The sequence below is a fragment of the Xenopus tropicalis genome, chromosome 8, assembly GCF_000004195.4.
Source record: "Xenopus tropicalis strain Nigerian chromosome 8, UCB_Xtro_10.0, whole genome shotgun sequence".
NCBI classification, from domain to species: Eukaryota; Metazoa; Chordata; class Amphibia; order Anura; family Pipidae; genus Xenopus; species Xenopus tropicalis.
In genome coordinates, this window is record NC_030684.2 from 64,244,488 (window position 1) to 64,270,670 (window position 26,183).

The 26,183-nt window shown below is 37.0% G+C and overlaps 1 protein-coding gene across 1 annotated transcript; it reads left to right on the forward strand.

The window, feature by feature from the left end:
- Positions 1-16,034: 16,034 nt before the first annotated feature.
- Positions 16,035-24,228, forward strand: LOC100494194 (syntaxin-3-like). Its single transcript, XM_002940432.5, has 2 exons — positions 16,035-16,197; positions 21,957-24,228. The coding sequence occupies exon 2, from the start codon at positions 22,132-22,134 to the stop codon at positions 23,080-23,082; it is 951 nt and encodes a 316-aa protein (XP_002940478.3). The 5' UTR covers positions 16,035-16,197; positions 21,957-22,131; the 3' UTR covers positions 23,083-24,228.
- Positions 24,229-26,183: the final 1,955 nt, after the last annotated feature.

A 26,183-nucleotide genomic window follows, 5' to 3' on the forward strand; every position in this document is an offset into this window, starting at 1 on the left:
AAACTTGCAATATTATGAGCATTAAAGAAGACCCAGCTAATGTTTTGGTTTGTGTGTAGCTACAATGTGACCTAAAAACAGAGGGGTGTGAGGATATTGTTCAATTGCTCCCATAATAAACATTTGCTACCTAGTCCTGTATTTGGTTTTTATTTTCTTATCTGTTATTTGTGTAAAATCTTCCATGACGTTTTTGTGTTATACTGTTTGAGATCTAAGCAATGTGACTGGTAACCTTCCATGGGTTAATTTTGTTCTCTTTGCCACATGCTCTGTGAATATTATTTTAATATTTATTTTATAGAACTCCCATTTTTATAAAGACCGTTGCTTATTCTGTATGTTTATTTACAATGTTTAAATGAATCTAGTTTGATTTCTAAATCAGTTGTTAACCTTGGAGACAGTCTTCATATTCACTTTAAATAAAAGGAAAATTTGTTGAAAATGTCATGTCTCTGTACACCATTCTGTGAATCAATTTTTTTTGTAGGTATGTATTCTACTATAATATATCTGGCATTGTTCAAGCAAAATACCTTCTGAACTGAACAGGTTAAGGTAACTATAGCAGCTACAGCATGGTTTTCTGTACAATACAGTGCTTTGAAAGTTGCAGATCCTTTGTTCCTTTTTCCATCCATGTTTTGTATCAGTGAGGAACCCAGCGAGGGTTGGGACCCAGCTTGGTGGAGGTTATTGCAACCAAGTGAAAAGTGGGAGATAATAAGAAATCTCCTTGAGGGTATGTAGTGTTATACATTGTGTGCTGTACCATTTGCAAATGGTAGAGGTGGATATACAGTATAGGAAAGGCCCTCTTGATAAAGAGAAATAAATTGCCTAGGTGCAGTCCTCATTAATATGTGCAAAAACCTCAAACAGAAGGACCGCTCCACACAGGACTTACGAAAAATAACAACATTTATTTCCAGATTATAACGACTGACGTTTCGGCTGGTATCCCAGCCTTTCTCAAAGTTACAACTCAGTCAGTGGGACAAACCTAACAAACATTTAACTGATATGTACAAACACATTGGAAAATAGGGCATCATACCTGAGCAAAATGAAGGAGTATAACGCACCACGTCATGCGTGCAACATAGTCCGTGTGATAGTTAATTTATGATTATGTGGGGAAGGGTCCAGATCATGTATCTTTTATTAAATCAGGGAAACAAGGCAACAAAGACACAAACAGTGCTTATAGTGAACTCATTCAGTATACCGTAGTAACCACGGAAGCTTATGCATAGTAACGCTGGAGCAAGACAGCTGTGGTCATAAAATTAAACCAAAAATAAAGTGGAAATAAAGATAAACATAGGGTAAATCAAAAGCGAACATAGAATATAGCAGAAGATCAAGTGTATGGATAAAACAGAAGATATACCATAGGTCAATTTGCGCAGGAATCAAACTTACTTAGTGCAGCCGCCCGTCACGTACTTGATCCCTATGTAGTAGAAATCACTCCGGCAAAGTATACCCGCAGAAAGGTAGCTTTCTTCGGGTATACTTTGCCGGAGTGATTTCTACTACATAGGGATCAAGTACGTGACGGGCGGGAGCAAGCTCTTCTTGCTATGGAAAGCAAGGGTGCAAAGATTCCGTAGAAAGTCAAAAACAATGCCCCCAGAATGAATATATAGTTTATATCAAGTGACCTTGCCAAACTGGAATATGTATATAACATATATATATATATATATATATATATATATATATATATATATATATATATATATATATATATATAAATATATTAGAGATATAAAAATATCTCAGTAGATATTGCTCTTTGTCATCCTTTCCCTTGATCCACCATTTAGTTGATAGGCTCTGTGCTTCCCCAGAGATCACATGACCAGAAATAATACAGCTCTAACTGTAACAGGAAGATGTGTGGGAGTAAAAGGCAGAACTTTGTCCATTAATTGGCTGATGGGGCCTAGAATGTATGTGTGCCTTGGCTTGTTTGTGTGCGGTGTGAGTCCTGTGATCCCAGGAGTTGGCCCTTAATTCTTAAAATGGCAATTTTCTATTTAGGATTACCCAATAGCACAGTTATGGGATCTGTTCTCCAGAAAGTTATCTTTCCGTAATTTGGATCTCCATACCTTAAGTCTGCTAAAAAATAATTTAAACATTAAATAAACCCAATAGGATGGTTTTGCCTCCAATAAGAGTAATTATATCTTAGTTGGGATCAAGTACAAGGTACTGTTTTATTATTACAGAGAAAAAGGAAATCATTTTTAAAAATTAGAATTATATGTTTAAAATGGGAGATGGCCTTCCCGTAATTTGGAACAGGTTTCCGGATAAGGGGTCCTATAACTGTACTACTAAACTATATATTTTTTTTTTATAAATTTTTTCATTAAAAAAAAAAGGTTTGTTTAGATGAAGCAGGATTTTACATTTGTTTATGCAATATATTTTTATAGAGACCTACAGCAACTATAGGAACTGTACAGACGTGCCATTCATTAGAGTTAATAACAGAGCTTTAAGAATTTATAATCTCTCTCTAAGGCCCCATCAGTCACATATTGTACAATTTGGCTATTGTCACGCATGGCCAAATAGCATTTGAATTGTTCTTTGAGCCAGTGGTCCAAATTTAAACACTGACACTGATGGAAAAGAGAGTAGGGAATTGCAGCCACTCTCACTTTTCATCTGTAAGTGCCCCAGTTGCCTGCTGGAAACAGGCACCAATGGATAAGAGTTTCAAATTTTTCACCTGTCCAATAGGATCCACAAATGGTCTATTGAAACTTCCCCGATGAAGTAGCATACATGCATACGCAGTTGGGCAGCACAGTCAAAACTGGCTAAACTGCCCAACCAAATTTAGGAATGTATGCCTACTTAAGTAGTACTTTAAATAGTTGATACTATATTTTAGAAATGACAAAAGGTCTTGGCAAAAGCTGGCAGGGTTATGGCACATTCTGGATTATCTTAAAGCGTGTCACAATGTTTTTAAAATTAGAAACTAAAATACAGCACAGGATTCTGGTGACTGACACATGTAGGGTACAATCCCACATGGGTGTAAATGTATTTACCATAGGGTATATTTATATGTGCAAAAGAAGCATTAATATTATTTATTCTTTACTGTGGGTATAGCCATCAGAACTGATATAAATAAATTTTACAAAAAAATTGTGTCTGTATCACACGTTAGTCAAAATATGTAATCTCATGTGACACTACTCAATGCAAATATAACCATTTTTATTCCTGTGTTCAGTAGGGATCTCTCATGGGCCCAGACCCACAGACAGAGCTCAATTAAAACTTGCGCGGCCATGCTGTAATAACGAATGTAATAAGTGAGATGCAAGCATACTTTGTAGATGAGTTGATGTTCTTATTGGTCACTTGCTGGTAGTACAGGCCTCTGTATATAGATGGCTAACCGAGTCACCCAACTGCTCCAAAGCAACTGAAAATGGTAGGTACGATGACTCTAAAAACATGTATTTTTTAAATATGGAAATGTATTCAATAAATGACTAAATCATGTGCAATTTTCTATAGAGAATTGTTATAGTTCCCTTTCACGTGTACAGAAGAGAACATTAAAGTCATCTAATCCGTTTTTAAATGAAGTGGATGCAATGTGTGTATTTTTGGGTATAAATAGAATTTCCTTTTACTTGGAACCAATGCATTATTGTAATACAATTAATATCTAAAGCTAGGATTTGCTTTGATTTCCTGCCCTGTCCTATTAAAATACAATCATTCCAGCCCTTATTTTCATCAGCCTGTCAGTGACTGCTTAATCCTGCCAAATTGTTTTTAACATTCCCTGTTACATCTGATATGTTGACAGGAACTGTACACTAATCTCCCACACGCAGGTATCCAGGCAATAACTGGCAGTGATGTCACTTCTGACCTCATGGATTGTTTGCTGTAAAACTTTGCTGTGTTATTAAGAGAAACTTGATGGAAAATGTGTTGACTCTGCTTCCAGGTACTAATTTCAGCATCAGTTCAGCATTTCAGTGTGGATAATTTCAGCTTAGTTATAGATTTTTAAATTGTTTTGCCTGCTTAAACCAGTTTCTCCTGCACTGACAAATCTTTAAATGGAACTGAAACCTATTTGTTTATCTCTTTGAAATATTCCTTTAGAACAGGGGTCCCCAACCTTTTATGCACTTGAGCCACATTCAAATAGAAAAAGTGTTTGTACTTGCATCTAGTCATACTCCTTAGCAACTTGCAGGGGCTCAGTACACCATAGTAACATAGTAAGTTAGGTTGAAAAAAGACATACGTCCATCACATTCAACCATAATGCCTATATATAACCTACCTAACTGTTGATTCAGAGGAAGGCAAAAAACCCCAACCTCTAAACTTTCAAAGCAAAAGAAGGATCCTCAAGGGAAGGGACATATGCCATTGATTTCTACATGATCTTGGCAAATTTTAGCTGGCGATTCAAATTTAAATTTATTTCTATTGTGGTTTTCCAGCTAAATAAATTTTCACATACACTATATAAATAATCTAAATCTTGTTTCCTTCAGTCTAGGAATTAAACAATTGGAGCAAGCAGGCAGGCACCATTTTGTGGGTACTGTTATAAAACAAGATTTTAGGATGATGTAAAGCTTGCCTTATGTGACAAAATAGGGGGCCAGGTGCCCATGCACTGGCTACACAATTAGATGGTTAGGAGGTGGGGGAAAGCAAGGAGCGCAGTGACATCTAGAAAGTTCTGAATGGAAAGTGAAAGAAATGATCTGCCCTGCCTCTATGCCTGAGGCAAATGTATTAATAAAAAGAGAAACTTTTATTATACAGCTTTTTATGTCTGTGTGACAGGTCCCCTTTAAGGTCATTCATGCATATAGATAGCCAACCTTTAGTTCCATAGTTGGCATCACAGATTGTTCCACTTAATGAAGAGGCATGCTGCTCCCACCTGGACTCTGCAAACCATCATCCCACATCCCAGAGTGCCAATGATTTGAATGTATCTATGCACTGAAAAGTAGTAGTGAAATGGAGCCAAACAGAGTTGGTGTTACTGCAACTTCAACAGATGCAGCCATTAGCTATGAAACTTTAAGGCCCAGGCAACCCTGAAAGCTCAGGTCCCATTCTGCTCAAGCATGTCAGGATACAAGTAACATTCAAGGGCTCAAAAAGTACCATCATCCTAGGATACATTTTAAGACTCAAAGACCCATCGTTACAACTGCTTGTGGTGCAACCTAATACTCCAGGGCCCAGAGTTATAGTTCATTATGTTGACACCTGACAACAGTTAAGTGAGTTATACCAGAGAGCAAAAACTACTGACCAAAACTCCTTACAGTACAAAATTGTTGTATGATATAAATATTTATATTGTTATAGAGATTGTCTAACTATATCAGTCAGATTAAAACTTAACTTTCAATTTTTGGTGCTCCTAGCAATAACTTTTAGGAGATCTGCTGCTTCACCTACAAAATTAATATTGATATTTGCATATCTTATCTCGCTCTTTCACCTAGCCTATAATTTCCCTCAGCGACATGCATTTGCCTTCTAAAACATATAAAAATGACAAATATGGTTTTGGGTTACTCGCACAAGCTTGCTTTTTAATTAAATTCACCTTCTAATGGTATTTAAGTCAAGTAATAATCCCCATCATTGCAGATAAGTGAAATGATTTAATCTCCGGAGACCTTTTTAAACCCTGCAATAGTTCAATCCAAAAAGCAAATAACAGGATAATGAAAATGCCAGTTGAACAAGGACCTGGCTCTTACCGCGCATATCTGTCACATGAAAAGCTAAGTGAGTAAACATTTAAGGCACTTTTAGTGGAATTCATAAGCCAAGCAAGTACACCTGTCTCAGTGTATCTATGGCACTGGTTTTCCATCAGACAATTCTAGAAATATGTTGTATAGACTTACAGTTCATTTCTTATCCCAGAATTCCTGCAGAAGCACTTGGAAAGTCTGCAGCAACATGTTTATTCAGTGCTGACGCACAAGCATAACTGAGTCATACTGATCTGTGCCAGAGACACAGTGGACAAAACATTCTTTCTGAACTGCGCACAGGTGCCCAGTTTACCTGCTTTACCTGGTCTTCTGTTTGGATAACATATGGTAGATGTATAGTTGAGGAAGTGTTCTTATTTTAAACAATAGCAAATTAGTCAATAATTCCCTCTAAAAAAAAAAAAAAAAGAAAGGGGGGGGGGTGGAGGTGAAACCGGTCTGTAGTTGTATACTGCCCTGGCTGTGCTATAACCCCTAGTAGGTTAGCTTTAGATTTAGGACTGGCTCATAAATAAAGTACTTAGGGACATCCCAACCATTGGTTTGGCTTATGAGCTCATCCAAACATAATTGCCTATAACTATAACTCTCATGGAAGGACAGCAACAACTATAATTAAACCAGTCTCCACCTGGCACTAACTATTCTAGATCTAGATTCTAGTCAACTAAATAATCTTGCAGTAAATATAAAATAAAATATGATGGGTTGGTGTGCCTTTTTTCACAGGGAACAAGTAAACTCTAACCTTGTCAGCAACCATTTTTCTTTTGTAGGGATTCCCTCTGACTTTTTACCACCTCCCAAGGGAAACACATGGCAGCACGTCATCCTGCCCACACCCTCAGCTGTAGCAGGTCCAAAACAAACACAAAAGTATACTGTTGTGGGTAGTGACAAAATGCCAGGCATTATCAACCAGAGTCAAACCCTGACGTGGCTGATAATGAACTGCACGCAGAGAAGCAAGATTTTCATAAAAGCATTATTTATTTAAATGAAGCTACTGGCATTGGTAAATGCTTTATGGCAGGTATGCAGAAGAGGGTGCTTAATGTACTTGAACAAAGAAAACCAAATAGAAATAAGTATATTAGAAAATAGCTAAGATTTGTATTTAAAATAATTTACAGTATATGTCAATCAAATATTATAAGCCCCCTTTAATTATAAGATTAGCAGCATTGTCAGCTTATTAAATGCTATATGTCCATTTTCAATAGCATGTTGACAACAGTAAACAGAAACTCAAACCCACAATTCAATAAACTGGTTGCTATGGGTAAGGGCCTACTATATTATGGGTGTTTTGAAATTGGGTCCCTAGAGTGCCATATTTTGTGTATTTGTGCTTTGCACTCAGTGCTGCAGAGCAGCTTTGTAGTTAGCAAGTTTCTTGGATAGGCATTAAAATGGGCTGATTGTGCATTCCCCTTAAATGGCAGATACTGCTTTTTATTCGGTATCTGGTAACCTTAGAGTGTGAGAATTTTGCAAAACTATCACTATGTTTTAAGTGTGACATCAAAGATCACTGTGTAATTCTCAGGAAGTATAACTAAAGGTGCAGAGCTAGAAAATACCAGGCCCAGTTCAAAATCTTATTAGTGACCTCTATTCTAAAATACATGGGGAAAAAGTAGTCGTTTGACCACTAAACGGATACATCGTCAGCACCCATACAAGGCCCTCTGTTATCCTAGGGTGCAGGATCCTGTCAGCCAGCTGTCGGTAACTTGAATAAATAATGTGCAAGGAAAAAAGACAATCTATCAAGTTCAACCCCCCAAATATATACATAGCTATACAAACCTATCAATACACTAACATATATACCAATATTTGCTAACTCTAGACCTTGAAATCACAATAGCCTTGGATACTACACTTGTCCAAAAAATCATCCAAACCACTCTTAAAGGCATTAACAGAATCTAACGTCACTCAAAAAGGAAATTCCACAACCTCACTGCCCTCACTATGAAAAACCACCTACCCTGCTTCAAATGGAAGTTCAGTTCCTCAAACGTGAAAAAGATCCCTTTCTGTCTATAATGTACTCTAATGTACAGAGTAATCATGTCCCCTCACAAGAGCCTTTTCTACAGAGAAAACAATCCCAACCTTGATAATCTTTCCTCATGGTTGAATCCTTCCATTCTTTTTACCAGTTTAGTTGCACACCTCTACACACTAATATCTAGCACATTAATATCCCTCTTAAGGACTGGAACCCAAAACTGCACCACATACTCAAGGTGAGGCCTTACCGGGACCTATAAAGTGAAAAAATTATGTTTTCATCCTTCAAGGTAATGCCCTTTTTGATACACGTAAGCTTTAGTAGCCACTGAGTGACTGAAGGCCCGCAATCCACAGCCACTTATTATATAATAATAATATATATATATATAATAATAATAATATAATAATCCACAGCCACAACAACTTTTTGTTTTGTACAATTCAGTATCAAAAGCAAAAATAGAGATTGTATTTACAATTTCCATCTCAAAGTCATTAATAAACAAATTAAAAAGCCAAGGACAAACCCTTGCTGTTCTCACTAACAACACAGATCAAATTAGAAAACGTTCCAGGTTACCCCCACTCTAAGAAATCTATCCTTCAGTTCTATTATTTTTGGGCCAATATTCCTTAATTTAATCTTCTGAGTTTCTGCTCACTTCCTTTAAGGATTGATAATTTAATAGGCAATTATATTTGTTTGTCAATATCTACTGCTCATAAAACAACAATTTCTCAATTTCTCTGCACCATGCCAGACATCAAAGGATCCTGGAAAAATAGGTAAAGTGGTTTGGCAATCACAGAGCTGAGCTCTTTTAATACTGTGGGGTTCACACCATCAGGTCCTGGACCCTTGGTTTCTTTCACATGTTCAAGTCTATTTTAAACATTCTTTGATTAACCGAAACATCACTAGTTACATTATTAAGAAGTCTTTATTAGTTGGTGCCTCAAAAAAACTGTTCAAAATCTCGCTTTTTCCCTGCTCTCACGGACCAGTTTGTCATAGGTTACCAACCTTTAAATACAGTATATTGCTATTGATCAAGTGCCAGTGCCTAAACATAGCGGAGATCTAATCTGTTGTTGCAGCATGATACATATTGGATTAAAAAGCTTGACACATTGGCTCTTCAATGAATATTGTTCTTTTAACTATTTTCTTGACATTTGATGATTTGGCTGCATATTTTGTGTGACTATAATCATGTGTAATTATTCAGATATTTTGGCATAATGATGTATGCACTTGTTGTTAACCCATAGTACATAAAAGTAGTAGTTTTTTTTTTAGTTTTTTTTTTTTCCCCCCAACGTCATGGGTTGCTTGGTTTCCATGGTAACAGTATACTTGTGTCCTGGGGGAAGTGAAGTCATTACACTGGATGGTGTGTCTGGTGGCTCGGGCTACGTGTCTTTTTTATGGTGTAATTTTATGTGTAAAGGTTTGGCTTTAACATCCTGATAAAGGTTCTAGACCAGAACTGAAAAGTTGATGATAATAAAAGTCGATGAATAAACCATAACTGAGAGGATTGGCATGCGCACAATTCTTGCAAATATATATATTTATGCCACGTCTTACTTAAACTTGTGTTATAATAAATAAAGTATTCCCTGTTGCAAAATATGAGGATACCTCTGTGACTTCTAATATCCTTATATTTTACACTAGGGGGCCCATTCACTAAAGCACGATTGACCACGATTAAGAAAAAATCTAATTTTTCTAACTTACAGAACATTTTTTAATATCCACGATAATATCGTTAAAATTTCATGATTTTTTCGTGGTACGTTTGTTATTATTGTACTTTTTGTAACGACTATGAAAATTTCTGTAGAGTGCCATTGAGTCCTATGGAAGGCTTCCAACATCATACATTTTGTTCCAAAGCCAAAAAGGATTTCACGCCGTTTCCGATCGTTCGGATACGAAAATTTTGAGACTTTCGGTTGGCAACCATAATATTTTCGTATGACCAAGAAAATAATTTTTGCGCAATTTTAGCACATCAGAAATTATCGTGGTTACTCCAAATTTTTTCCAATCGTCCTTTTAATTGGCAAAAAATTGTGGTTTAATGAATGGGCCCCTAGGGGTTATTTTATATTAAGCAGCAACAAGCTTATTCCTTGCCAGAGAGAAACCATGCCTAATTCACAACTGCTAACGGCCAAGGATGGGAAGATGTAATGTTCCTGCTCTCGCTGCTGGCACAAATAAACTGTGCAGGTTGTGCATATTTGCCTTCTAGCAGGTGCCACTTTGATCTGACTCTTTTCTTATAACCATAGATTTAGGGACGGTCATTTTGCTCACCCTGCAGTGAAAACCAATTTCCTGTATGTAGCTACAGTGGGTAATGCCGACTCAGACACTTAACGTAATAAATGACTATTATTCTACATCCACTGAAACAGATATTCCAGCAGTTTTCAGATTTTTGTATCTCTCAGAAAGAGCAATCCTCTTTAACAAAATTCCAGGCATAAAACCCCAAGAAAACAATTCAATTATCTTTTCATCAACTCTCTCTTTTTTTTTTTTTTTTTTCTTTCCCGGGCTAAGTTCAGATGTTCTGCTGATTATTAGCTGGAAGTGATCCAGTTCACATATTGCTCACAGAATCGGATGAAGCCTAAGATTTCTTTCCTGCTGACAAACACTCTATTGTTGAAACTGAAATTGGCTCAGTAACTATATTAGCTTGACTGAGTTACCTCTAATAAAACAATATATTCTAGGCTTTTCATTATGATTAGCAAGTTTCATTATGGGCTCCTTGGCATTTCATGTGCTTCATGATTCTTTGGTTTTTTTTTTTTTATCAATCTTTATTTATCATTTTTCCCAAAGAAAATAAGGATACAGAAAAAAGAAAAGGGAAGGGAAAAGAAAATAGGGCTAAGCAAAGCAAAGGTAGAACATTCATATTACACCAAAATATATATGTCCAAGGGCTTACATCAAGTTACATTACAGTTTATAAACCTCTCAACCAATATATATTATACATAACATCGTATACAGCCTCATCACAGAACACAAATGCTTAGTTTAAAACAGTATATTGTTCAATTTCAACCAAGGTGACCACGTTGCCTTATACTGTGCAACTTTATTTTGTATTAAATGAGTTATTTCTTCCAGTTTTCTAGATTCCTCTACTAAATTTATCCACTCCGAATATGAAGGTGGTTTAGTATTTTTCCAGGCTCTGGGAATCAAAGCTTTAGCCGCATTCAAAAGATGTAAAGTTAGTTTATCTGTTAATACACTATTTTCCTTATCATCAAAATAAAATAACAAACACATTAGATCAGTGCTTAATATTCTAGTACCCGTAACTTTACCAATTGTAGTACAGATCTTGGACCAAAATCCTTTCATTTCTATACAAGTGAACCAGATATGCTTAAAAGAGCCTGTTTCCTTTTTACACCTCCAGCATAACTCTGATGAGGTTGGAAACATTACATGCATTTTCTCTGGAACATAATACCATCTTGTAATAAGTTTAAACAGCATCTCTCTTATTCTAAATGCTCTTGATGCTTTATGAATATTCTGCAAAATCTTTTGTCTTATTATTCTTTGTGTTTATTACTTTAAAATGTATTGTCAGTTTCTGTTTAAATGTAACATGCAATATATTCTTTGTAAATGAACCATTTATTGTCACCGGGACTGTTGTATTTAGTAACGTGGATAATCTAGAAGGATTCCCAACAGGTCAATCATTTCTGATCTATTAAAGGAGAAGGAAAGGCTAATTAAGAGTTAATCTCGAGCTGCAGGCATACCTTCAGTCCTTTCAATAGTGCCCTTAAGTCTCCCCATATTTCTCCTGTTCAGATGATCAGAAGCCTCATAGGAAAAAAAAAAACACTGAGCTATGTAAAGAACATTCCCATAATGCCTTGCTCCTGCACCAAGATCAGAGTACATGCTCAGTTTGTAACACTATGAGGAAGCTTCCTGCTGATTGGCTCAGATCCACTTTCCTAAGGGGGGGGGGAGCAGGAGAGAGGAGAGATCTGCGTGTCTCTGGCACAGGAAAACAAAGACAACAAATTTTGACAGATTCTGTGAGTGCTTATGGCTGTATTTACATAGACCTTTCTGATAAAGCTTATTTAGTTTTTACCTTTCTTCTCCTTTAAAGCATTCTTGACTGTCAGGAACATGTAAAAAAATTGACACTTATATCAAAGTAGAAGGTATTCAACAGCTTTGCACAACACAGCTGAGTAGCAGCACTGAGCACTAACACTCCTTACTCCCGAGTGCAAATCACATTAGGGGGAAGAGTATTTCAACTTTAAAGGGATACTGCCATGATCCTTATGGTATATATTTTATTTCTAAATTACACTGTTAACATAGCAAATAATTCACTCTTTCATTTAAAATTGTATTCTTGAACCAACAAATTATTTTTGTTGTTGTAATATTGGTGTGTAGGCAGCCATCTCAGTGCATTGAGCTGCTGGGGGGAGGGGGGGTTGATATAGCTCCAACTTGCAGCTCAGCAGTAAAGTATGACTGAGGTTTATCAGAGCACAGGTCACATGGCTGTGGCACCCTGGGAAAATGGAGAATATGGCTAGCCCCATGTAAAATTTCAAAATTGAATATAAAAAAAATCTGAATTTTTGAAAAATGGATTTCAATGCAGGATTCTGCTGAAGAAACTCTATTAACTGTGACCCCCCCCCCCATCCAATTTGATAGCTGGAAAGAGGCAAAAAGAGAAGGCAAATAATTCAAAAACTATAAAAAAAAAAAAAAAAGAAAACACACCAGTTGTACTGTACTTATAAAGCACTGGGACTGAAAAAAACAACTGAGGAAATATGTAGTCTGTAAAAAATGTATTTGCTATTTATCTTCCTTATTTTGAACAATTATACAACTATATGTAATGTCTAGCGTTCATCAGGACTTTCTTGTTGAGTCAGGTAGGCTTACCCTGGAAAAAAATACATCAAATTGTTATGGTTATATATAATGCTTAGCCAATCATTACACGCTCAGCTTATTATCAGTGAATATTAGAAACCTTACCAAGCTCACACCCTAACATGATTCTCTGAAGCAGATAGTAATAGTTTAATTTGTCAGCTTTCATAGTAGCTAAAGTTTCCATTTCTCTTATTAATTGTAGGGCTCCAGAGATTAATATACCATTATTATTATTATTATTATTACAGTATTATAAGCCTTTGAATAGAATTCAGTTTTTCCTAATACCATAGCTCAGTCTTTTTGTACTGGAATATGGATGTCCTCAGAATAGTAATGTATTTTAATCTGCTTAAATCTATTTTCATCTGTTTTTATTGAGAGAGATTGTGGCATTTAACTTTTCTCTCTCACATTGCTCTCATTGAGGAATACAATAATTCAATAGTATATTTTATATATTCATAATATAGCCTGTTTCTCAAGTGACAAAGCACAAAAGTTCAAAAAGTACAGACTTTCATAAGTAAAAAAGAACTGCATTTGCAGAGATTTGTAGCAGGTAGAAGGGGAGGGGCTGGGCCCTCACAATGGTGCTGGAGAAAGGGATGGTGGTGTTGATTTACAGCCTGCATATGGTTTTGAAGAAGTAAAGAGCACCAGTGGTTGTTTGCCAAGAACTGGATGTGGATGAGGTACTCATGTAATACTGTGGATCCATATGAGGTAGTGTGACCATATAGTGACATCAGATAAAAGGTAGACATATAGGAATAGCTACCACTAAGAAGATGAGTAGTTTTTATTACTAAATTGCACTGTGTACATTGCAAATCATTCTACCAATAAATGTATTTTTAGTTGTAATATTGGTATGTAGGTGCCATCTCTGGGCATTGTACCGGAGTCTGAGCTTTTAGAAAGAGCCAGTGCTAAACATTAGAAATGCTTTCAAATAAACTATTGTTTCTGCTGCTCAGTGTCACTGGAGGAGACTTGTTATGACATGGATTTTTCCCCTACGTGGGTGCTGTTCTCATATCTGCCACTAGTTGGAGCATGGGAACATTTGTAGCAATGCAAACAATTTTGACATAATTTTGATCTATAAAATGTTGAAATCTTCTCCAGGCTTCAGGTGACTAAAGTTCCCACTGCCTCTCCTTGTATTTAATGTGTCTGGGGCTAAAATTTCCACTGCCTCTCATTGTATATAATGTATCTGGGGCTAAAGGTCCCACTGCCTCTCACTGAATAATGTATTTAGGATCTGAAGTCATTTTTCTTGGAATGTAATGTACCATTATTTACATGTGTGTGTATGTGTGTGTGTATGTGTATAAATCCTTTACTGTATAAGCTAATTGAGGCTAATGGCACATGGGGCAGTTTTTCCATAGTGGTTTTTAGCTGCCAGAGAAACAACTTCAGCCACCCATGCCACTTTCTAATGTAATAGAGTCACACTGGCACCTATACAAAGGAATTTTCTGGAGATGTGTTGCCCAATGTTGGCACATATTTCCTGCGAACAACAAATCTCCCATGTGCCATCATCGTAACATGAATAGGAGGCAGTACTGGCAGTTTTGTTCATTTCTCCACAGGACAGTTTCTCTACTAGCAGTACTATTAGCCCAATTCAGCAGAGGGGTCAGGGAGCTGTTATCTGCCCATTGTTCTGCTGACAGGCTGCAGGGGGGTGGGTCAAGTGAAGGGGAATGACCACTCTAACTTGCAGCACAGCAGTAAAGAGTGACTGAAGTTTATTAGAGCACAAGTCACATGAATGGGGCACTTGGGAAAGTAAGAAAATGGTTAGTCTGAATTTTTGTACCTGTGGGAACATGAATGACATCCCTATTGTAGCAACAGAAGTAGACACAAAAGGGGAGTATGCTTAAGGCCATAAGTGTCATACCTGTATATTGCTTTTTCTGTTGCTTAGTTTTTCATGTATAACAGTGCGCAACAGCATATCCTTCCACATATAGGGAAAGGCATAACCATTTACAAATGGATAGATGTTAGATCCTCTATGTTTGTTTGAGACTGGCACCCCAGAATCACTGCAAGATTTTCACCTAAATGCTCATGATTTGTTCATGAAATTCTAATTATATTTAGGGCTAAAATTTGCACCAACCGCTATTTGTCCTATACTCATGGTTCTTATGAGCTGTAAATAACATGAGAAAGGAATTAGCTGAACTACAGCTTTCTACTATGCGGGGAATCTCCATTACCTCTCTTATATTGGTTGGGGCAGAACTTTATCATTTACACTTCTGTTTTCTTATCATCAACAATATGTTGAGAGCATTATTATTTACTAATGGGATTGTAGGTGTTGGACTGATGCATCAATGTGGATGTGTTGGACTGCCTATGTCCATAAGAGACTTCATGAATGCTGACCTATCATGTTTTTTACCCCAACACCTTTATTTATTAGGCACAATATATATGGATCTGATATTGCTTTGGCGATACCATGACTATTTGTATTACTCATAACAATTTGCTATGCTATACAATTTCTAAGATAGATAGTAGGCTATTTTAGATACATTACTAACTATAGTATTTACTAATGCGACAGTAGTGGGTTTATTTATCAATTTTTGAGTTTGTGAATTTTGAGTTTGTTTTTCTAAATTGAATAAATTCGCATATTGAATGCTCGCTCATTTATTATTAAGGCAAACTTGTTTGAATAAAAATATCAAATGCCTCAAATTTTTTCTCAAATATGGATGGACTTTACCTAGGAAGACTCCCATTGACTTCTATAGAAACTTGCAAACTTTGCCGCATTTTTACATTCCAGTTTTCGGGCTCTCGGCTGTTGGGATGCCTACTTCCATCATGGAGAGATTTATCAACGGTCAAATTACCAGACCCACTACTTCTAGATCTAAAGACCCAGTATCAATAATGTAGAAGTACAGAATTGCACATACAAACACCCATCTTTTACTCACCCTGAAATGCTTTATAACTCCTTAATATTTGTAAAAATAATAGCTGAGTGGAAATTCCAAAACAAATTCCCATCTCTATAAACAGCCCTGTAAACACTGCTCACCTAATGACCTTACTTCTGTGCTCCTCTCCAACTCTGTCTAAATCTTCCTGCCAGGTATTTCCTTGTGACATCATGGCCCCAGTTCCTCAGGTTTGGTACATGGGAGGGGTTGAACAGCCACCAAGTTTAGTTCAGATAAGCTGTGGGAGCCACTGGTAGAAAATCCCAGCACAGAAACTTCTTTTCAGCTGTCCAGTGAGCGCACACCGATAGCTCCACGCAAAAAGCATTTTCACTTTAACAGAGCTTTGATTAACCACTCTGCTACGACAGATTTTTAATGCCTGCAGGTAAATGGTTCCTCAGCTTTAATTATACCGTTCTTATTTGTTTTAGCTTCTTAATTGTGTTTCAGGTTTTCCCACTCAGATTAATGGCTTGCTTCTTTCACATATTTCTTGTACACTTAAAGGATTGCTATATGTATTGTTATTATGGTTTGTCTCTCCTCTTATTCTAGTACACATGTACTTACTTTTTACAGCTCATCTTCATTTTAATGTATGCCTTGTCAAGAGCAGGTTCTTATCCTTGTAAGTGGTAATAATCCACTAACACACATGGGTACGCGCGCACACACAAAAAACATTTTCATTGTCCTAAGTGCCTTCATTTATATTTCATACAGAAGAGACTCCGTACTCTCCTGACATAAAGAAAAGGGTGGTTTATGGTCAGTAAATGAGATGTGAAGTTAAAAACACTTCTATCACTTTCAAGTGCATACAGTCCATTGATAGAATTATAGCTATTTCTGTTAGTGGGTAGCCCTCCGTGTATTGTATATGTGTGTGTATATATAATATGTGTATACACACACACACAACTGCCTAATAAATCTGTAATATTTTAACATTAGTCTTTGTTAACAAGCTTTTATATTTGACCTTTTAATGCAAACAATATAGCTTGGTTTTGTTTTTTTACCCCAAATAATAGTGCACTTATTTATATTCGTCCATGGGCAAATTCTTGGATGTTACTGTGTGTCAAATGGCAAAGTATTTTGCCCCAGGCAGAGGTAGCTGGTTTGTACATCCTCCAGGCCTCTTATGCACAGTTGGCAAGCACAAACAATTTTAAGGAAGGCTGGGCTCATCTAAACCCGCTGAGGTTCCTTGTTACTACATTGTCATGTGACAGTGCCAAACTGAATTAGATACATAAGTGTTTGGTTTGGGGAAAAAAACAGTATACCATAGTATGCGTGATGCATCTTCTTGTTTAGTAAGAGTTATAAAATGAATACAAAGAGCACAGTAAGCAGAGTAAGAACATATCCTCTTGGCTAACAGGGTATGGCTCAGCATACTGCTTATCCATAAAGCCATGGATTATACACAGGTGTTCTTCAGAGAATCAATAGCTGCCTCTCTCATGTATGCCAGCTCTGGAACTTTATATGGCTGTTTGACACTGGGAAACTGCTGTGCTTTGCAGTCTGTGTGATTAACACAAGAAAATTGTTAGAGAGGGGCTAGATTAGGTTCTGCAAGCCCATGCTAATGTTCCTCTGACCCACCTCAAAATGCACTTTGCACACTGCCTTTGCCTCTTGCAGGTTACCTGATCACTGTATTGATGCACAGAGGCCTGCAGATAACCCCCTTAAACAGAATACTGGATGCATTTGGCAGTGCTCTATTTCACAGGGCACAATGTGTCCGCTCTCCTGTCTCCTACTCGTGCAGGCATTCCCCCAGGCAGAAGTGCTGCCTAAATGAGCAGTGCCTGGGGGAATTTTAAATTACCCCTTATGATGTCTGTGATGTCAGGACATAATTGATTTTGCTTGCCATAATTACCAAAGTGATTTCCCATATTTGGGAGGAGTTAGCATGACAAAAACAGGTACTTAAATCTTCCTAGATTGTTTATTTGAAATTCCAGGTATTCACTCTGGAAAATCAGGTTTTCTTGTCTCACTATTCAGACAATTTTAAGATCAGTATCAATAGCTTAAAATGAATGTATGTAATCCACTTTTGTATTTTTGTTGGCCCTAAAAATATGTTTTAAAATTTTTAAATATATTTATAAATTAAATGAGTTCTCTTTTAGGTTTTTGGCAACTCATCTTGTTAGGGTCTATATCCACATAAATTCACTGAAATTGGCAGCCCTGATTTATTGAAATACTGGTCCGTGTAGGATGGATTCTAGTTGGGATGCATGTATTGTGGGAACAAATTTAGCAATAAATATGTATAAATATAGACTTTATCATACATTATTGCAGAGATTAAAGGAGAAGGAAAGTCTCAATAACTGGTAGGTGCCAAATGTTAGGCACCCCCAGCGATTATAATCACTTACATGGTACCACAGCCTGGTGCTCCTTTTAGCAGAAAACTGCCCGGCCTGGGGTACTTCTCAGTGAGCATAGGGCGCTATCACTTCTCCCTATGTTTCTTTCTTCAGTCCCCCGGGGGGGCCTATACATGCATAGTAGAGTGAAAAAGCCACTCTTCAATCTTTTTGTACTCTTCTACATGTGTGCACCCATGCGAAGAAAGACGAAACAGGAAGATGATCGCTCCACAGTGCTTGCTGGAGAGTAACCCTGGTTGGTGCAATTTGCTGCTAAAAGGAGCACCGACCCAGGGTAAAATCACTGGGGGTGCCTAAAATTTGGCAACCCTTAGGGGCACATTTACTAACCCACGAACGGGCCGAATGCGTCCGATTGCGTTTTTTTCGTAATGATCGGTATTTCGCGATTTTTTTCGTTACCAATACGATTTGCGCGAAAAAACGCGAGTTTTTCGTAGCCATTCCGAAAGTTGCGCAAAATCTGGCGATTTTTTCGTAGCGTTAAAACTTGCGCTAAAAGTTGCGATTTTTTCGTAGAGTTAAAACTTGCGCGAAACGTCGCACCTTTTAAGTTTTAACGCTACAAAAAAGGCGCGACTTTTCGCGCAAGTTTTAACGCTACGAAAAAATCGCCAGATTTTGCTCAACTTTCAGAATGGCTACGAAAAACTCGCGTTTTTTTGCGCAAGTCGTAATGGCTACAAAAAACTTGCGTTTTTTCGCGCAAATCGTATTGGACACCAAAAAGTTGCGATAATTTCCAAAAAGTCGTAAAGGCGCAGAAAAAATCGCAAAAAATACGAAAAAGTCGCAAAATGTTCGTTTTCCAATTGGAATTTTTCCAATTCGGATTCGAATTCGTGTCTTAGTAAATCAGCCCCTTAGTGATTGAGACTTTCATTCCTGTGTAATGTATTAAGAGAGACAGGAGGAAGTAGGTCCCTGTCCCATAGGTTATATTGCCAGCAGAGAAACCTGACCATTTGGGTCATGGAATATTCACACAATGTGGAAAAAATTTCATAGGAAAGTGATAATGTCACTGAGGTATCTGTATGACTGACACTTGTTTGTTCTCTTTAATCTATAAGAAGACATGATGTGGCTCCAGGACAGAGGAGTCTGTAGAAATATTATTAGAAAAAAATGCTTACTGTATACTGTAAGTGGGACTGCCATACTTCTTACCTTTGCAGTGATAAGAATACAAAAATACTCTATAAAGACCATACAAATTTCCTTTCCCACCCCAATTCAGGTAATCCGTATGCGGCTCTAATTAATATTAACAACAATATAATACTTAGTGAATAAATGTTCTGTACAACCAATTGCATACTCTTCTGTTCTGCCTCATACATTCCCCTTTGGTGTCTGTTAAAGATTAAATAAATAAATTATAAAATTAAGGTATATTCTTCACCCCTATGGTTGCACCCACAGAAGACGTGTTAGTGTTACACCCACTGCTGAACAATGCTGGGGGAGTTACCCCTTTAGAACCTATTCACTGAGGAAACATCAAATTACATCTGAATTTAGTCCTATCTTAAACAACTGCCCAATAGCAGGCCTGCCCTTTATATGTGGGGTGGAAGTTGGCTACATAGTAAATGCGTATTAAATAGGGTAACCTTGCCCAATGCATTTTGTATTCATCATTGCAATGGAAAGTGCACCTGCCTGTCCCATGAATGCTTGTAAAAAGTAATTCCCTGAATTTTATCATCCACTTTTCCAAATGAGACTAGAGCTTTACTGACAAACACGCAGTAAGCCTGGGGCTCAAGGCAATGACTAGACAATTCCAGATTGGAAATGTGCTGGCATTCTGTTTGTTAGCTGTACCTAGATGTTCATTATTTCCACACTTTACTGATTTTCACAGTTGACCTTTACCTGTTATGCACAACTGTTGTGGTAGTCCAAAAACATAATTTTAACAATAAATCTGTGTAGAATAAACTAGTTAAAAATATATATAGGTTCATTGTGCATTACTATTCCCAGCACATGATGTATGCTGTAATTCTGTGACACCCATACATTACAGGGAACATGCTAAACTGCAAATTCTTAAAAGGGTGGTTCACCTTAAAATTAACTTGTAGTAAGATGTAGAGAGTGAGATTCCGAGATAAATTGCATTGGATTTTCATTTTTTATTTATGGTTTTTAAGTTATTTAATTACTTATTCAGCAGCTCTCAAGTTGAGAATTTCAAAAGCTATCTGGTTGTTAGGGGTGCAAAGTACCCTAGCAACTACTTTGTACCCTAGTTTGAATGAGAATGGAATATTCACAGAGGAGAGAAAAAGAAAGAAAGATAAGTAATAAAAACTAGCAATAACAATGTAACTGTAGCCTTACATAATATTTATTAGATGTTTATTAGGTGTTTATTTGGTGTTGGGGGTCAGTGACCCTCATTTAAAAGCTGGAAAAATATGTCAAAAGATGGTGGCTAATAGTTAAAAAACTATAAAAAAAATAATAAAAAAATTAAGGCCAGTTGAAGAGTTGCTTAGAATTAGCCATTCTGTAACATACCAAAAATTAACTTGAAGGCAAACAACCCCTTTAAGATACCACTGAATGAGCAATTACATTGATTATTACTAAAGAAATTCTAAGTTGCTAGGAGAAACTCTTGGTACTATGAGAAACGTAGCTAGCATGTTACTCAATTTGTCTCCATTGGAAAGAGCTTTGATTTGCAGATGACAAATAATGTCAGGCAGGTATGCTTCTTATATAAAGGAATACGTATTGGATTTATGAGGTCACATGGGTAGTGAATTGCACTGATCACTGTACAGAGTCACCATTTGGCTTATGTAACACTAGGAGCAGTGACACAGAGGGGAATTTGACCTTCACTGTTCTTCACCAAAGGGCAGCAGTGATGGAAACGCCTTGTGAGCCAATACACTTAAGGGGGCATTTATTAACATTCAAATTTTCATGGTTTTAGAGTTTTTTAAAACTACAACTAAACTCATTTCCACAAATACCAGTTATTTATTAAAAGATCTAAATTAAAAAGCACAAATGAAAAAAAGACATGACAAAACACGTGCACAAATCCAGAAAACCTCTTTTTCGTATTTTGGAGAAAAAAAAACAAACACAAATAGAAAAAAAAGAGCATTAGGAACTGCCCCCCTTAAATCTGAGCCATGATTAAATTTTTTTTTAGTTTGAGCCTTTTCATGCGCTCCTTGAATCAAATTCCCATCATACACATCTCGCTATGTCACTGCTCTCCTAAACTCCTGTTAATCCATTGCCAAATAAAAATATTTCCATGAAATCTACTCTTTCTCCTCGCCTCCTTAGGGCTCTGGCACACGTTGAGATTAGTCGCCCGTGACAAATCTCCCTTGTCACGGGCGACTAATCTCCCTGAACTACCATCCCACCGGCGAAAATGTAAGTCGCCGGTGGGATGGCACACACTGCGCAGGCGATTTTGGCAAATCACTGAAGTCGCCTGCGAACAGGGAGATTTGTCACAGGCGACTAATCTCCCCGTGTGCCAGAGCCCTTAATTGCTTATATATAAAGACTTTATTTGCATGATATCTTTCTTCCACATTTACTTTAAAAAAAAAGTCCAATCCTCTTTTGAAGCAGATCATCCTAAATCTAATCCTTCAAGCACAACAATGTTAATTGCCAGAGGATTTGCTCTTAATTGCCTGAGCTAAAATCTCTATCTTCATTTCCTTTCTAGAAGCATGCAACACCCACTTCTGGCATGTGGAGCAGCCCAGCCTGTAGTGAGACATGTGACCATCAGGACATTTTATCTGCAAGCCAAGTAACTCAGTCAATATTTGCAAGGTCTGGGAGGAAAACTTTAACTGCTTTATTTGACGTAATGCCGCTAATAACATCAGAAGAACCTGATGCTCCTTTTATTTCCATTGTCTTTGCATGACAGATGTTTCTGGCATCTGTATCTGAAAATGAAGGACAGACTGGAAGAGTTTAGAACTAGAGTGAAAGAAGATGAGTTACTCGACTTTGAAGAGAACTTGGTATTTGACAATCCTGTCTATCAAGAAACAGAGAATCATGAAATGGACAAGTTTTTTCAGGAGGTATCTGGGCTTTCAGTTTCACTAAAGGGTCTGACAGATCTTGCCAGACTCATTGAGAAAAAACAGGGGGATGTCCTTTGCAGCACCACGGAGACAGACATTTATGAAGGAAAGAAAGAGTTAAGTAAAATGAAAACTACCTTCATTTCTGATGCTACAGCAATTCAGTCTCAGCTTAGCAAAATGAAGGCAGCTTTGGCTGAGGACAGTAAAAACTGGATGGCAGAGTACCGCATCCGTCAAAGCCAGTTCAGCGCCTTAGCAAATCGATACCAAGGAGTTATGACTCAACATTACATCAACGAGACAAAGTACGTGGGGATGCTGAAAGAACAGATTATGAGGCAGGCAGAACTGGCTGGATTGGATCTTCAGGAGGATGACATCAATCAATTAATAGGCAGCCAAATGGCTCCACAAATTGTTGGAAAAGATTTAGAAATCCTCAAAGCCAAACAACACCTTGCCATGGCCCAACAGAGACATAAACAGCTTATGGACCTTGAAGTCCAGATTACTGAACTTCACTTGATTTTTATGCAGCTGGAAATGTTAGTCTCAGAGCAGCAGGATATTATCAATAACATCGAGTTCAACGTGATACACACTCAGGAATACATATCTCAGTCTAATGAAGAAGTCAAGAAAGCGATCAAATACCAGAAACAATCACGTGTAGCTGCTGCCGTCTCAGCACTGCTGGGCCTTTGTGCTTGTTGCACCTGTCTTGCTTGTCTGCCTGGAGTCTCAAAGTAAAACCAATCATAAACAGTCCAAATAATGTTGGTCTTTTAGCTGTTTATTCACTTAAAAGTGAGATGTATGACTCCAACAAGGTGGTTTCTACCTGTATGAAGCTATTTCACTTCTTTAGCCTTGGAATGGGACTATCCAGATTGCTTAGGACCTGGAATTTTGTGGATAAGGGATCTTTCTGTAATTTGGATCACCATGCCTGAAGTCTCTAAAAAATCATTTAAACGTGAAATAAACCCAATAGGATTGGTTTGCCTCCAGTAAGGATTATTTATATCTTAGTTACAGATCTATTATCTATTAAGGGACAAATACAATATGATCCTTCCTATGTTAGTCCAGCTATAGTGTAACAATTTGTGATGTGCCAACAAAAGAGTAAAATATGTTCAGTATGATGCAGTTTGGCAATATGATTAGAGTATTTCAAGTTACCATGGTTACGGTGATAGAAACAGTTACACAAGATACATATGCCAACTCTGCTTTTTATTAAAGACACATAATGAGGTTACCAGAGTGAGCCCGAATGCAATGCTGAAGTAGAGAAGTAGCAGTAATTATATCTGACGCAGAACTGCATGAGTTAACATAGGTCTAATGAGGCGCCAAGGGGTAAAACAGGGACTATTACTTTGTAAACAGAGGTGTCTACCTCTTCCACAGTCATGGCTGTTAAATAACCTCCCTCTTACTAGGTTACTAGGTTACACTGATTCGTTATGTCTTTTATCTCTGTTTATGTTTACATGAAAGGAGAGGCCTAACAAGTGTAAGGCTGAGGTATCCCTTAAATAAGATATTTTGATAACATAACTTATTTGTAGAATAGACAGGAACTTTATAGTGCATGTTTTATGATATAATATTATGCTTATATTTTATTCCTATGGAAATTCTCAGTTTAAAGCACCAGTGTAAATTGAATTTTAATAGTGTAGATATATACAGTATATAACAATGCATGCTGTATATAACACAAGGACTTTCTGACACAGTGGTGTAAAGCCAGTTGCTGTAATACTTATTATACTGTGTATGTAATATATATTTATATTTGGGTGCATATTTAAAACGTGTCCTTAATCAATGAGTCCTTTTCTGTCTTGAGAAAAGTAATAAACAAAACATGTTGTATTAAATCTTTATTTGTGTAGCCACCCTCATTTAATACAAAACAAAACACAAAACAGTCATTTTTGTGCATGTGCAGTATATGTATTATATTTATGTATATGTAATATGTACCACCCCACACACATACATTGGTGGCTGTCTGTAATTATACATAAATGCTAGCTTTTCCTCTGAAATCTATCACTGTTTGCTGAAGACTATGAAAATATATTTGCAGCTAAGATAACCTTCATAACATGAAATTGTTTTTAGTATAAAGAAAGAAAAACCTTGAGAGGCAAGTCTAGTGAATTATATGCATGTCTGATAGCACACTATGTTCTTTCACACATTTCAGATTTTCTGTATTTGATTTGATTGAAGATAATGTATAACTGGTGTTTATTGCTTTCTGTGTTATACATGTGTGTGCGCTGTGGGTGCTAATAGTAAATACATTATCACAAGGGTGAAAATCAACCTGCCACAAGTTGTATATGTACAGCATTCCATGTGTCTCCTTTACTTCCACATGCACCAGCTCTGTATTTAGTGCACATGAAGGTCCATGTACCTAGATCTTGTGAAAGCCATGTACAATAACAATAATCAAGTTCTGCTTTACATATGTAGGCATATTCCTCAAAGGGATTCCACCATTCACAGAAGTGATTGAATACCCAGATTTGTACTTTCCTAACTGGCTGCTCCTCTGTTGTAGAAACAAATAGACTATAAGGGTATAAACTAAATATAAAAAAAAATCCCTTTTTTAGTATTGTAACTGTTTTCATACACTGTCAAAACATCTTCATGCATCAGTGGAATGCACTATGGTGCTCAAATCAATGCTTTCATCTCGGAAGGTGATAATATTAAGAACAGATTGAATTGCTCTCTCTCTGGCATTACGGAATCTGAATGGTGATGTATTCATCCGTTCATCAGGAACGTTCTTTCTGCTTCTTTTCTGGACCCTGTAGAGACTTCTTAGTAGGGCACACACAGCAGCATAAAATATAGAAGGTGGATACGTCAGTAGTATCTTCAATCAAAACCAGCACTCTTCATAGGATTCAGACAAAACTGCCTTTATTCCACTTCTGATGTAGCCAACATTTTTATTTCTGGGGCCTCATTTACAGATGGTGGGGAATGTATTTGTATTTTTATGAATAAAGTGCTACTTGTGCACACAGCACTGTACAGTAGAACATTATGTTAACAGAATAGACAGGGGTCAGTACAATAGTAAAGCAAAGAAAATATAAAATATAGTTATATTCAAGTCTAAATGGGTGCCGATGCGTTTCTGGCACCTGAGGGGGTTCCTCTGATGCCGTCCCCCTCAGTTGCGCTGCTGCCTGAGGTGTGGGGTGGTTCACCTTCAAATTAACTTTAAGTATATTATAGTATGGGCATTTCTTACCAACTTTGGTCTTCATTTTTTATAGTTTCTGAGTTATTTACCCTGTTCTTGCAACTTTTTCTAGCTTTCCAATTGGGGTCACTTATCCCAGAAGACAAAAAACTAGTGTTCTGTGAGGCTACAATTTTATTGTTATTGTTATATTTCTATTATTTTTCTTTCCATTGAGGCCCTTTCCTATTCATATTCCAATGTCTCACTCACACTGCTGCTTGATTGCTAGGGTAATTTGAACCCTAGCAACCAGATAGCTGCTAAAATTCCAAACTGGAGAGCTGCTGAATAATTTAAAAAAAAAACCCCACCCATAATAAAAAAATACCAAGACCAATTGTACATTTTTTTTAGAATATCACTCTCTACATAATACTTAAAGTGGTTGTTCACCTTTAAATTAACTTTAAGTGCTGTTAAAAAGACAAAAGCTTGCAATTTAAGTATGGTGCAAAGTGAGAAAAACAGAAGCAAGCCATGTTTTCTTCCACTTTACATGCCGCCACGCCATCAGCACCTCTGGGCACAGGTCCTTGCCCTCCAGAATACTCAGCAGCAAAGT

Excerpts from the sequence above, each read along its gene's own strand:
- LOC100494194 (XM_002940432.5), top strand. The coding sequence starts at position 22,132 with ATGCTCCTTTTATTTCCATTGTCTTTGCATGACAGATGTTTCTGGCAT.